Source organism: Dicentrarchus labrax, unplaced genomic scaffold (assembly GCF_905237075.1).
Source record: "Dicentrarchus labrax unplaced genomic scaffold, dlabrax2021, whole genome shotgun sequence".
NCBI lineage: Eukaryota > Metazoa > Chordata > Actinopteri > Moronidae > Dicentrarchus > Dicentrarchus labrax.
Window position 1 is genome coordinate 9,525,523 of NW_026136701.1, and position 13,609 is coordinate 9,539,131.

The 13,609-nt window shown below is 39.5% G+C and overlaps 1 protein-coding gene and 1 non-coding gene across 3 annotated transcripts; one reads left to right on the forward strand and one right to left on the reverse strand.

Moving 5' to 3' along the window:
• Positions 1-597: 597 nt before the first annotated feature.
• On the reverse strand, positions 598-10,367 carry septin2 (septin 2). Of its 2 annotated transcripts, none has more exons than XM_051396899.1 (13): positions 10,214-10,367; positions 9,234-9,275; positions 8,248-8,362; positions 6,320-6,406; positions 6,028-6,151; positions 5,643-5,777; positions 5,386-5,503; positions 5,041-5,142; positions 4,677-4,822; positions 4,206-4,328; positions 3,038-3,098; positions 2,034-2,127; positions 598-1,821 (listed from the first exon to the last, which is right to left on the reverse strand). In XM_051396899.1, the coding sequence occupies exons 2-12, from the start codon at positions 9,255-9,257 to the stop codon at positions 2,044-2,046; spliced, it is 1,119 nt and encodes a 372-aa protein (XP_051252859.1). In that variant the 5' UTR covers positions 9,258-9,275; positions 10,214-10,367; the 3' UTR covers positions 598-1,821; positions 2,034-2,043. The 2 variants fall into 2 exon arrangements, with proteins under 2 accessions (XP_051252859.1, XP_051252944.1); XM_051396984.1 differs by having other exon boundaries at positions 4,245-4,328; positions 10,214-10,366.
• Positions 10,368-13,510: 3,143 nt separating this feature from the next.
• Positions 13,511-13,582, forward strand: trnap-ugg (transfer RNA proline (anticodon UGG)). The gene has a single exon. It is a non-coding gene; the product is annotated as a tRNA-Pro (tRNA).
• Positions 13,583-13,609: the final 27 nt, after the last annotated feature.

Below are 13,609 nucleotides of genomic sequence, written 5' to 3' on the forward strand. Positions count from 1 at the left end.
TTGTCCTGAGTGTTTGGTGTCCTCACAAGCAGGAATGTGACATCGTAGGCACAAATAGTTATCATAGTTGTCAGTAGTCATTTTAAATTACTAGCTGGTCCATGTTGCCGATTTAAGAGCTTACTTTTTGTCTGCTTGATGCAGATAGACATTTTACAATAACACTTCAGTCTAAGGCTCCACATAATGGATTCAGTGGTTGAGTATCTATCCATATAACTATATTAATAATTAAATCTAATTCATATAATTGACATTTATGTATGTTGAACAAGTCTGTTTATTTCCTCTGTTGGTTAAAACTATGAATTACTATTTCTTCTCAAATAACAGCGTATTGTAATTATTGATGCCCTGTTAGTCAGGGCAGGTTCAATGTGGTTTTGTCTGTCAGGGGCAATTAATCTCACCGACATGGATCACATAAAGGGAGCAGGAAGTAACAGTTGTGTATGTGGAGAGTCTTCAAGCTCTTCTCAGGGTGTAACTAGATACAAATGTATTATAGGACAGTGATGAACCTTGAATAAACACTCACTGATCATTTGTTATATTAAGGTAGATAAGGAAAAAGTCTCAAATAACACAAGAGATTAATAAAGTTTAATACAATTTTTATTACAATATATGCATCAAAAACAATATTTGGTACTTTAATATTGGATAAAAACAGCACAAAGAGGAATGTCAAGAACTCTCATCTTGGCTGGTGAGGGAAACGTTGGCTACAGTGACCTTATCGGGTCACCTTTAATCCCTGTGGTCGTGGAAACCACAAAGTATTCAGCAGTTGAGACAGGTAAAAGTTTATACCTCTTAAATCTCACTGCATCAGTAAAAACACTTAACAGTTAATGCTCCCTGGCACATGACTTCACTTTATGGTGTGGAGAAGACGTGGAGTAATTACATCTAGTTGCTTGAAAGCACCAAACAAGAGGTATCGCACCTCATTTGCTCGTCCTTCATTTGTCAGGTCTACAGGAAGACTAAGAAGTCAGGGGTCACAGTTTATTAATTTCCTATCAAACTCATAAAGGAGCTAAACAACATTTGAATGGCATTGTACTTTAAAGACACTGATCTGAGAACTGCACTAATGGAAAAGATTTGGACAAGAAAGGGAGAAGCTGATCCCAACACGGCAATGGAGGGAAAATTCACCTGAAATCCTTCCAGACATGGTCGAGAGTTGCATGCAGATATGATTAACACTGATCGGGGTGGAACCTATTTAATAGGAAGCTTGGGTGGTCACTTCTGAACCGGAGAGGAATTTACGTTTTCTCTTGACAAAAAGAATAGTGAGACGATGGCGTAACAATGTTGTGATAAGCTATTTTTGCTACTAGTTTCTCGCATAGTTGACTCTCCCAATGAAGCTCTTTCACAGAGAAATGGTTAGCGTGTGCTCTGAGAGATGTTTTAGGACTAAAAGCACTGAATACAAGCAGCGATACTTTGGTTTTCTTAATAACAAAAAGGGAACCAAAAATGGAAAATTAACAGAATGTCGCAAAGGGTTTGTATTTAAGGTATGCTCCACCATTTTAAAAGATGGGTCACGTGACTTCATTTGAGTAACTGGCAAAAGTTTACTAAAAATGAAACAAAATAAAAAATGAAGAAATAGAACTGTGTGTAAATATATAGACATAACACTGTTTGAATATACTTTACTGTATGTATATTTTTTTTTAAAAAAAAAGACTCCAGAGCCTGTGTAGGATTGGAATAAAAAATAGTGGCAAGCAGTACGAGTCAATAACCAGATGGCCTTCTCTGCTATCATCCGTCAAACTCGAGCAGTGGCTCAAACACCTACAGTGGAAAAGAAAGTTACACATTGTCATTTGCAACTACAACCAAACCTGGCCTCACATAAAACTACCATCTACAGATGGATGGATATAAGTCTTATTTATGTATTGAACTTAAAAAAAATGCAGGAAATAGGGTGTCCCACTGTTCAGGAAATACTCTTGTGTGTGTGTGTGTGTGTGTGTGTGTGTGTGTGTGTCCATGGGTCTTACCATGGACTTTTCACGCATGTGGGCCTTCCTCTCCGTCTCCCTGCTTCTGCATCTGGGCCTGCATCTTGGCAATCATCTCCTGCATTCTTCTCAACTGTACGACACAGAACATCAACATTTATGACAGGGAAAAAACAACAACGGCACTGAAAACAAAAACAGGGCACATTCTCCTTAGACAGCTGAGATTTTGAAGCGATATCGGTTTTAGTTTAGTTTATTTATAGATTTCCCTCGTCCTTCACTCTAAATGTATTATCATTAATACCCATCTACCAGTTATAAATCATTGAATAGAAGCAACTGGTCCCACATTGAATACATGAACAGAACAGAAACGATTCTTATAAATGTTTAATTGTCCCCAGTATTGAAATTGTAACTTCTAGGACAGTGAAAGATCTTTAAAGGAATAGTTCAACAACGTTTTGGACACACACACACACACACACACACACACACACACACACACACACACACACACACACACACACACACACACACACACACACACACACACACACACACACACACACACACACACACACACACACACACACACACACACACACACACACACACACACACACACACACACACACACACACACACACACACACACACACACACACACACTTTTTTGCCAAGAAACGAAAAGACCAATACCACTCTCATGTCTAAACACTAACTATGAAGCTACAGCCAGCGGGCGGTTAGCTTAGCTCTGTCCTAAATAAAAGGAAAAAGCTCTGAAATAGTCTACCCTCTTCCCAGTGTATGCCAAGCTAACTGCCTGTGGACTCTGTGGCTTTGTATTTAGTGTACAGACATGAGAGTGGTATCAATCCTCTCATCTAACTCTTGGCAAAAAGCTAATAAATGTACTTACAAATGTGAAACTATTCCCGCAAGTCCCTTAATCTGGACAATCGCAAGGGACGATGTGTGAAAAATGAAATTCTTGTTAATATGCTCAAAGTAGTGTAGTGTGTGAAATATCCCACCTCAGCCTCCTTCTCCTGCAGGATTATATCCTTGTCCATTTCCTCCGGCTCCGGTCCCTTTCTGCATCAACAACACAACTACAGTTAACTTTAATGTCACTGTGCTGCAACCTCTAATATTTCTGCTAAATGTATTGCAATTAACAAAAGAATCATTAAGTTAAATGCAGTGAGTTAGATTACGCATGTAAAATCAGTTTGTGCAATGATTGACAGCATCATAGGAATGTGTGTGTGTGTGTGTGTGCGTGTGCATGCCTGAGAGTGCACACACTGTACCATTTTAAGAAGCATTAGGCAAACAGGAAAAAAAGCCACATTGAGTAAGTGAAGAAGGGGTCAGTGGGTTAGTGGAGTTTCTCTTTGCAGAAAGATAGAACAGCTCACAAGAGAAAAGTGGGCGGCTACAACAAATAACTACAAAGAGTTGAAAGCAGTAAGACTCAAGGGAGAAGCAGTGAGTGCGAGAGTCAGGGGAACAGCATTACCTCCCCCAAATAAAATTAAAAAAACGGTACCTCCAACAGTCCACTCATGGGTTTGGACAAATCAAGACCAGACAGCCATCATTGGACAGATGGCGAGGCAATGAGAAGGCAGTAAAGCCACTGCCTTATCCTGGGTTGGCTTTAGAAGAAAGTCTAAAAGATTCTTTCTGGTCTACAATGAGGGTTAAATGATGACATCCACACTATGTTAAATAACACACAGTACTCCTGTTTACAACCTCTACAGATACTCTACTTATGCCAATTTAGCGACCAACTAACCGTGTAAAACCACAACAGCTTACAGCAGGAAATTCAATTCTGCCTTGCTACCAAGACCTAACTGATGTAGTTAACATGCAGAATGATGAGTTAGAGCTACTGAACTACAGAATGATACTAGATCGACATTATACTGCATCAATGAACAGCAGAAGGATAACTGGAGGTACATGATCCATTATACAGAAATTAATCTACTAACTCAGTTTCCATATACACACACATCTGGATGTTTTATTACTGTAACATCTGTAGTGTGTGTTGTGTGCATGTGCCTGGCTGTTTTTTTTTTTTTTAACACTATTGTATTTATTATATATGATTATAGTCTAACTAAAGGTTTGCTGTTTGAGGTGGGGGGGAGGTGCAGAGAAGCAAGCTGACAGACAAGTACGTACGCAGGAGACAGAGGCAGAATGTAACCATGGGAGGACAACCTGCCACCCCGCTTGAGGCGGTCTGAACGGAAGTTCTCGTAGTGAAGGTCCTGGGTCACTTCCTGTAGATCCTGCATGTGGGTTCTGTGGGGTTGTAGAAAAGTCATCAACCAATAAATACTCCTGTACAGACAAACTGAAAACTACCTCTCAGAGGCCGAAACATGTCTGAACCACATTATACGACTAGTGTTGTTACTGTTACACCTTAACAAAAAAGCTTTTGGCTCGGGCTGAGTTGGCTCTCATTGTGTTTGAAGGCGAACCCTGGCAAGTTAACAATTTCTCCCAGCTGACTACATTTTCTTTCCAGAGCATTAGTAGAAAAACAGACAGTATATACACAGTTTGGCAAGGCGGTAACTGTCAATACCACTTTTCTCTTAACACTGAAATAGGTACGAGTGGGTTTTGGCCTCCTCTACTACTTACATCAGCATGATCCGCAGCTTGAGGAAATCGTTGTGTTCTGGATTCTCCACCTCCACCACTCCCCAAGGGTACAGGCGGCCCCTCACCTTCTTCCCCTTGGCCTCAATCTGCTGGTTGGATCCCACCACTGCAAATGGGATGCTAGCCTGGAAAAAAGGAGTGGTTTGTGCGTCTGAAGTCATGGTTCAACCACCCACATAAATAATTATGACACTTAAAACAAATCCCTAGAGTAATGGGATGATGATACAAAGCCGACTGCTTTGATCCTTGACAAATTCCCAACAACATTGACTTGTCTTTGGCAGAAAGGAATTCATATTCATTCAGGGATGAAAAGATCTGCAGGAAATAGAGAGTCCACCTTGAGGATCCTGGTCTGCTCTTTGAAGTCCTCATCTTCATCCGACTCAGCATCAGGAAGGTGGTAAATCTTGATACCATGTTCATCGATCTCATCCAGAATCTTACCAAGAAACCAAAACACAGGTTTTTATTACTATATCACATTATTATGTTGTTTTAACTGTAGTTTATCTACCTTTTTACATATTTAATCTAAAGCCCAGTTTCAATATATATGCTTTTGCTACAAACTGTACTTTCATACACTGGGTGGCTAAAGACGGGACCATGAGCACATGATAGCTGCTGTTTATTTCAGGAACTGGAAAAGATCCTGAACAATGGGTGCCTCTGTTGTTCTTACCCTGCGCTTGAGCCTCTCCCTCTCCCTGAGAGTGAGCGTGTCTGCCTTGGCAATGACAGGAACCACGTTGACCTTATTGTGAATGGCCTTCATAAACTGAACATCCAGGGGTTTCAGGCTGGTTGGACGGGAAACAGAGAGACAAAAGAATCAAGTATTTATGAAAAGAGGGCATGACAAATATGGTTAGTAAAATAAAAAAGAACTTCAGTGCAACTTTTACTAACTGTAAAGTTCTGTATGTCTGCAGGACTCACCCATGGCCGAGCGGGGAAATGAAATAAAAGCAGCAATGAACTCTATTGTCAACAATGTGTCTACGATTAAGACCGCTCTCGTCATGGAGGTAGCGTTCAAACTGGTCATCAATGTAGCTGATAATGGTGCTGAAACTGCATAAGAAAAATATACACATTAAACAAACGGCATGTTTCACATTTACTGAATACTAAAATCAAAAGCCCAGATGAAAAGTCCTTATGATTTATTTTAACTAATGATTTAAAATATTTAAACAGTTATTTTTAACTGTCTGAGGGTAGCGGCTCATCACTGTTCAAGATCACAGGACTGACATCGGGTAATTTACATTTAAAAATATCTCATCTTCTCATCAGCATACGCCCTAAAAAGATTTCATACCAGTCTTGGCTGTTGATGGCGTCTCCGTATCCTGGTGTGTCTACCACAGTGAGACGGAGCTTCACTCCTCGTTCCTCAATCTCTACTGTCGACGCCTCGATCTGAACCGTCCTTTCTATCTTTTCTGAAAGAGCATTCATAACAACATGTAAGGACACTCACCATCCATGATTTTAATTATACCTCTCTACTAAGTTAAATTTGTTAATTATGTGCTTTTATTACAGGGGTTTTCACAAAGTGCTTTACAAAAAACTTAAAACAAGGATCATTAAGTGCATGTGTGCTTTACCTGCTGCTCCAGGGATGACTCTCTCAGGGTAAAGGTCGGTGAGGAACAGGCTGTTGATCAGGGTGGATTTTCCAAGTCCAGATTCACCTTTTGACACAAGACAGAAATGAAATAATCATAATTAGAAATCAAGATCAAAATGAGAAAATGTCTAAATGTTACATAATTGCTAAAATGACTAAACCACAGTCGGGTTCTGGTTGGTGCAAATCTCTTCTAATCCAGAGTTCAGTTTCAATGAATAGAACAAAGGAGATCCTCACTGTGCGACAGGAAACAAGACATCTGCCTGTGATCCACAGCAGGCCGCGCTCTAACGGAAATACTAAATCTGACTTCAGCACCAGAACCAGGCAGATTAAACAACCCTAGTGCCTGAGGAAGGAGTGTCAAGTGTTCATAATCAGTCAGCTGGAGTCAAGAGGAAGACCACTGAATAGTTTCACTCTCACAAATATTAACAGGAAGAACCAAGAACCTGTATATGCTAAGCTAATAAAATCTCAATTGGCTGCTTTTTAAACTGACAAAAAGGGTATAATCTTGAACATACCCACAATCTTCTTCAATTAAATTTAGACTAATTACCACATACCAACAGCAGGTGCTAGGCTGCTACAAGCAAATGACAATAAGACAATAAACATCCACAGTTTAAGTGATTTAAGTTTTAAATAAAAGCTAATGGCCTGATTCCAAGCCTCGTACCAGACTAAAAATATCTTTCTACTGATTTTTGCAGACCCATTGAGCATTGTTTTAGTCAAGCAGTATGCTTCATTTCTGTCTGGGAAATCCAGAAGACTACTTCTTAAGCAACAGCAGTGAACAAGACATTTTGTAAGAAATTTAAGAAACAATGTTCCCTAAGTCTCTCGGTCACAGAGTTACAGATGCTGAGACATAAACAACCTAAAACTTGTGTGCTTTATCCAAGAATGCTTCTACTATGGTTCCCACCAGAGCTGTGACAAAAGATTTACAGAAGTCTTTCCTACATCCTAAACTGGACGTTTTCCAGAACATCTTGTGTGGAAAATCCAAATCGACATATATATACACACACACACACACACACACACACACACACACACTACAGTTTCAGGTGCATGTGGAAAGAGTTAAAAGTACCAGTGCTTAAGGGTAAGTCTAAAAAGTGATGCATACATAGGATAAATTATACATTTCCATAGTAAGGATATTATTTCTATCTGCAGGAGAACTGCAGCCATCTAAATGTGCAGAAAACCTCTGATTTATTTAAGAAACCAGGTCACACAGAAAGTTAAATAAGCACACAATGAGTATTCTTGCAGTAGAGGGACCAACAGGGCTTGTCCACTGTGTGAATCAATCCCTCGAGGCCCACTGGCTACATTCCTCTCTGGTTTATTTTAAAGCAAAAGGATGAGCAGTGTTCAGGGGAGCTTCTACCCTCCCCCCTTACCAACAAGCAGGGAGTTTCACACAGTCACAGTGCTCTCATCAAGAGTTCACACTGCTGACGCCAGCTGAGCAACCGCACTGATGTGACAGCTGCCATTTTCTACTCACCAAAAGCCTTCATGCACACTAAAATACACCTAAACAACTTTCTTTAATCTTAGCACACAAACAAAAGAAACTACAGAGGGGTGAAACTGTGCCATTATGAAAAGAAAGCATAGGACAGCAACAACTGTATGTGTATATATAGGCTAATGGCCAAAGTCCCACCATAAATTTATCACAAAAACAAACTCACATGAGCCAAAAAAATATAACACATTCCTCAAACATCAGTGTTTACTCTAGCTGTCTAGCATGAATCTTGTTATCACTGAGATACAATATCATTTTCCAAACTAAATAAAATCAGCATTGCATAGTGACAAGAAGAAAAGGACAAAAACGAGAAAAGTCGTGAAAAACAGTGATGATACACTCACCTACCACCATCAACGTAAACTCAAATCCTTTTTTTACTGACTTGCGATGAACCTGATTAGGCAGGTTGGCAAATCCAACGTACCCTGGGGTCTCAGGGTTGTTGAACTGCCCCTGCTGTAGAAAATAAATAAATAAAAAGACAGGAGAGTTATCATTTTAAAGAAAAACATGTTTGGTGACACTAAGATTCAAGATCAAAGAACGTAGCGTTGCACCTTATTATTACTTTGTCACAAATATAAATCAGGTTAAAGTTAAACGTAGTTTGGCTATAATTAGCAATAACATGACAGCCAATTATTACTGCAGGAGGAGACATCTGTTCACAAAGAGCCAGGATATTTAGGACAGTGACTCCTCTGCACTCTGTTTGCAAAAGACCTTCCACCCATCATTCCAGTGTTTATGGCCCTGTGTTTAGCTAGTCAGAGCAATGGGACAGCATTTAACCGCCTCTGTATCAATGCTAGACAACCATAAGTAGTTTCAAATCAAACACAAAAAAGGTATATGTTCCTTATTTAGTTTGCTCATTTTGTCCTCACAGCATTGTAGGATTCGTAAAGCTTCTCTTCCCCATTCTTTCAGCAAAGGTCATGACTGATAAGCCTGATAAGCAGCGTGTTCTTGCTCTGTCTTTGAGCCAACCAGCATAAAGCCACAGCAGTGAGTCATGAGGATGGTGAGCTGCACACTGAGCACAGGCCAGCATTTAACAAGTAATATAAAAAAAAAAATAGTGTGAGTAAAGAGCAGGAAGCACAGAATAGCCCATGTAAAATAATGGTAATGAGCAGTTTAAAAAGTTCAGGGCTTTTTTTTTTTAACTCAGAGAATAAGAGCATATGACACACGCAGCTTACTTTCTCATCACTATTCCAGCTCAGCTATTGGTCTCTAGAGAGACAGTCACTGAAGCGGAAGTAGGAATCTGGTATTACTGCGTACTGTACGGCTTCAGATGTAATGTCTGGTTTCAACTCACCTTCATTTTGTCAGCCTGAGACATTTTCTCTCCTTGTTGAACCTGAAAGAAAAGACCGACTGCATGCGTCACATTATACCGAGAAAACTCACAAATACAACTGTTAATGAAAATCTATTGTTTTTTTACTACAACTCTAGCCTCTGTGGACCTTTTCTGAAATGGAGGTACTTCATACAGGCACATACTTTGAGGCCTGACTGTGTGTTAGAGACAGGAAGTCTGGTTTGAGCTCAGAAAGGTTTGAGAGAGAGAACTGTGTCTCACCACAAAGAAAACGCTTTTCCTGCTTAGATAGCTGCATTACAGCGCCATGGTTGGTGGATAGCAGATTATGCTGTGCTTATACTATTAACGCCTCTAGAGCTGATATCATGTTTACCACCTGGTTGTGATTTAAATCGTTTTATTTAAACTCTCTGTCTCAAACACACCCACAGCACTCAGTGTTTGGATGAAGACGACTGTGTGTGTACAACTCAATGTGAACAATTGTGTCCAAGATAGTTTAAAAAGCTAGTTTGAGACCAGTCTTCCCCACTTAGACTAATCTTACAACCGTGTAACGTGAACTAAAACCAACATTACCAGCTCAGTTTGTCACATATTAGAAGGAATTGAAATTATTAGCTTGTTAATTAGCGGCGGCTACTTCCACAGCGGTACCGACCCAGTGGGTGTGAACTGTGCTGATGCTGACATCTGCAGAGAAAACACTTATTTTATATTCATTATTGTTCTTGAAGAGCTTTTCTAAACGAGCCCAAAATCAGAAGCTATTTACCAAGCTAACCCCCCCGGCTAGCTGTTCGTTAAAGTGGAACAGGACGAGCTTAGCATGGCGATAACTACTAAGTAGCCGAGTAGCTTCTCCTGCAGGATGTTAACTTAAACAGCTAATGTTAGCATCGACTGCAACCCCGCCATTTACACAGCGAGGGAGATGAATGAGTGATGAGTTAGACGGATGAATCAGTTACCTTACAGGGTGTCCGCAGAGAGTATAGTGCAGATATAGAGACAGAGAGACGAGCCGACGATGAGCTGCAGACTTGGCGGACACCTCAAATTCTCCAGATTCCGGTGCAGCAGCTTCCTTTAGCACACAGACCACAATGCACCGGGCGAGAGAGAGCAGCGGGGCCAACACAGCACATGGAGGCACTGAAAGTCTGAACTCACTGTATCAGCTGTTATAAGCTCATTAACACCATCTTTATCAGCAGTGAGTGATATTATAAAGGCACATATATAATGGTTTTAATCAGCAGGGGCGGATCTAGAGCCGTGGTGAAGTGGAGCCGCGTTATACTAATAATTTATGACCAAAAACTTTTCTCCTGCAAAGGATAAACATCATGTGTTATAAACAATGACAAGTAAGACTACTCTTGCATATTTAGGCTCACCCAAAAGGGGGGGGGGGCGGCTAGGGTGGCACTGGCCACCCTTGAAATCTGATTGGCCACCCCAAGTGCCACCCCATTATCCTTAGCTCTTCCAAGCTGCACTGGCTTTCAGAGGTTGTAGCGGGCTCCATTTTAAAGCTAGAGTGGTATTATATGAAATTAGAAGACCCAGCGCATCCATTGGTACCGACCATGTCTTGGTAGCATGTTGGGAATGTAAGCTAAGTAACGACCCAAAGTGAGGCTACATTTTGGTGATGGAAAAACTGGCACCTCCAGAAATCTGAATGAAAATCTTTGGGTACCCAAGAGTCTCCCCTTTACAGACGTGTCCACTTATTACTAACCTCATGCAGTTTTTTGTATGCAGTTATTTTTTCACCTAGTGTATTTGAATATTTCTGCATACCAGGGTCAATAAACAGGATTGGATTTGTTTAGTATTCCTTATGCCTTACTCCATCCATTCATGAAATCTATTTAACGCCTTCACCATCCTAGGAAACAAACTTGCAGAACACTATTAAACACTGCTGTGTGCATCAGAGGGGATTTAGAAGTGGGTATATTGCACATACCCGTATATACCCTGCACTACACCTCTGAGCTAGAGAAATATTAATGGGGTGGTCAGAGGGGGGCATGAAGACTTTTACTTGGAAAAGCCTCCAAATGAAGATATTTTAACTAAAGACATTATTGTGGCACATTAGTGAAGCATTGAATATAAATATCTAAAGGTGACATTAAAGATCAACCAAATGTTTATTTTTCCAAATACATGTCTTTCATTGAACTTCACTAACAACGAGGAAATAATAGTTTAAGACATTGAATTAAGTTCTATCTTTTAACATGTTTTTAAAATTAATCTTTATTAATGTGTTAAATTTGGAGGTAGCTGCCACCCTATTCCAGCCCTCTAGATCCAGTAGATAGCAATCCTGTGCCCCCAGAAACAAGATTATTTTGGGTATGCTGAATTATTTATATAGCCGTCTATTATACAGCCCAACTGGAGCGTTCATGAATCCTCTCATCTGTGAGACATTCTGTACAGACATTCATGGTTCCCAGGCAAGATATCCTATGTTTCTGGGGACTTATTCTGGAGATTATTGTTTGTGGTCTTCAGTGAAATATCTCGACAACTATTAAATGGATTGCCGTGAAATTTGGTTCAAACTTTTATGTTTTTTCCTCAGGATGAATTGTCACAATCACTGTGGTTACAGTGTTGGAAGAAGTACTCAGATCTTTTACTCGAGTAAAACAGTGCAGGAATACTGCAACTGCCTTTTATAACGTGCCATAGAGGAATTAAAAACATGTGTTTTCATAAAGAAGTGAGCATTAGGTACTGATAGACCCAGAACAGTAACATACATGCACAGTAAGAAAAAAGAAAACAACAATTTATCACTTAGAAGTAACTGTACATAAACATAAACATACTAATGAAGATAATGAAGAAAAATTAAGCAACCGCACACACAAACAAAAAAAGAAACTTGTCAACTGGCATTTTATAGAGGCAGAAAGAAGCAGCTGATCTGTTAGTGGTTGTTGGCGTTGAAGTTCTCCCACATAAAATGGATTAGTGGCATCTCCAAGTATTTCCCATCTTACTGCAGAAAGTCAGCCAGTCACTGATTTTCAAATGCAAATTGCATTTTTTTCCCCTTTTAATTAGATGAAACCATTATTCAAAAATAATTGTTACTTAGTGTTCCTGGCTGTTATTATATGAAGGTGGAGGTTACACTAAAGATGTGCGGAATATGTAGGAAAGTAAACCAAAGTAAACCATGACTACTTCAAGTTTTGGGAGTACAGGTAATTGTAGGCAGCAGTTTGCCCCACAGATCAACAGATAGGAAAAGAAAGGAAAACACTGTTATTAAGGCTATATACTTAAAAGCAATTAGTGAACACATTCATGATTAAAAATACATACATTCAATAAATAATACATTTTTAAACAATTACTTTATCTGATTTACAAGTCTTTGTCCAGTCTTTGAACAGCAGCAGCTCAGGTGTTTTGGGGGGGGGGAGACAAACAATGGTTAGCTGGTTTACACATGATATTATTATATTTTCATTAGATTATACTCCTTTAGGGATGTTGTATTGTATATTGTATGTTCTACACTCTTATAGTTCACTACATTTAGCTATAGTTTACATATTTGGATTCACACAAAATGGAAGTTTTACTGAAGATCTGAATATATCAGTGGTGTACATTTATTTAAGTGGTGTACGGTTACAATTTTGAGGTACTTTCCATTGTTTTGCTACTTTATGTTTTTATTGCACCACATTTCAGAGGCATACATTGTACTTTTTCTACTCTAATACATTTAGATACACACAGAACCTGTGATTAATGAACACATCCAACACTTCTTCATAATTAACCAGCTCACTGGTCACCATTACAACCATTGTACTCTTTATTTAGTCCATGCACCTGCGCACTCTGACCAACTGGGACTAATATTATTAATAATAAAGTAATTCTACAGTGCTTATACTGCTAATTTGAACATGCTATGTTATTTAAAACAAATAACCGACCAGGTAGCTACTGTACATGAATACAAATAAAAGACAGGCTTGTTTATTTCCGATGAAATAGGTTAAATAGTGAACTGCAGTTGAAGTTAGCTATAATGCTAACGTTAGCTCAGGAAGGGCTCACTGGTTACCGGTTAGCTTGCTAACTTAGTTAAACTGTTATCTGGCGTTAATCATAAGGTGAATGTCCTGAGTCCTGTACAGGTGTAACATTAATGTGTTTATAAGTGCTGCGGACATGTAAGCACAGGGATATAATCTATGACTCGTTTACGTTTTGCATGTGGCTCGTTGGTCTAGGGGTATGATTCTCGCTTTGGGTGCGAGAGGTCCCGGGTTCAAATCCCGGACGAGCCCAATTGTTTTTTTTTTTGCTTTAAAACA

Excerpts from the sequence above, each read along its gene's own strand:
- septin2 (XM_051396899.1), bottom strand. The coding sequence starts at position 9,257 with ATGTCTCAGGCTGACAAAATGAAG. Across the intron at positions 5,778-6,027 it reads GCCATCAACAGCCAAGACTG|TTTCAGCACCATTATCAGCT; the intron begins GTATGAAATCTT and ends TTTCTTATGCAG. Across the intron at positions 3,099-4,205 it reads ATTCTGCCTCTGTCTCCTGC|AAAGGGACCGGAGCCGGAGG; the intron begins GTACGTACTTGT and ends TTGTTGATGCAG.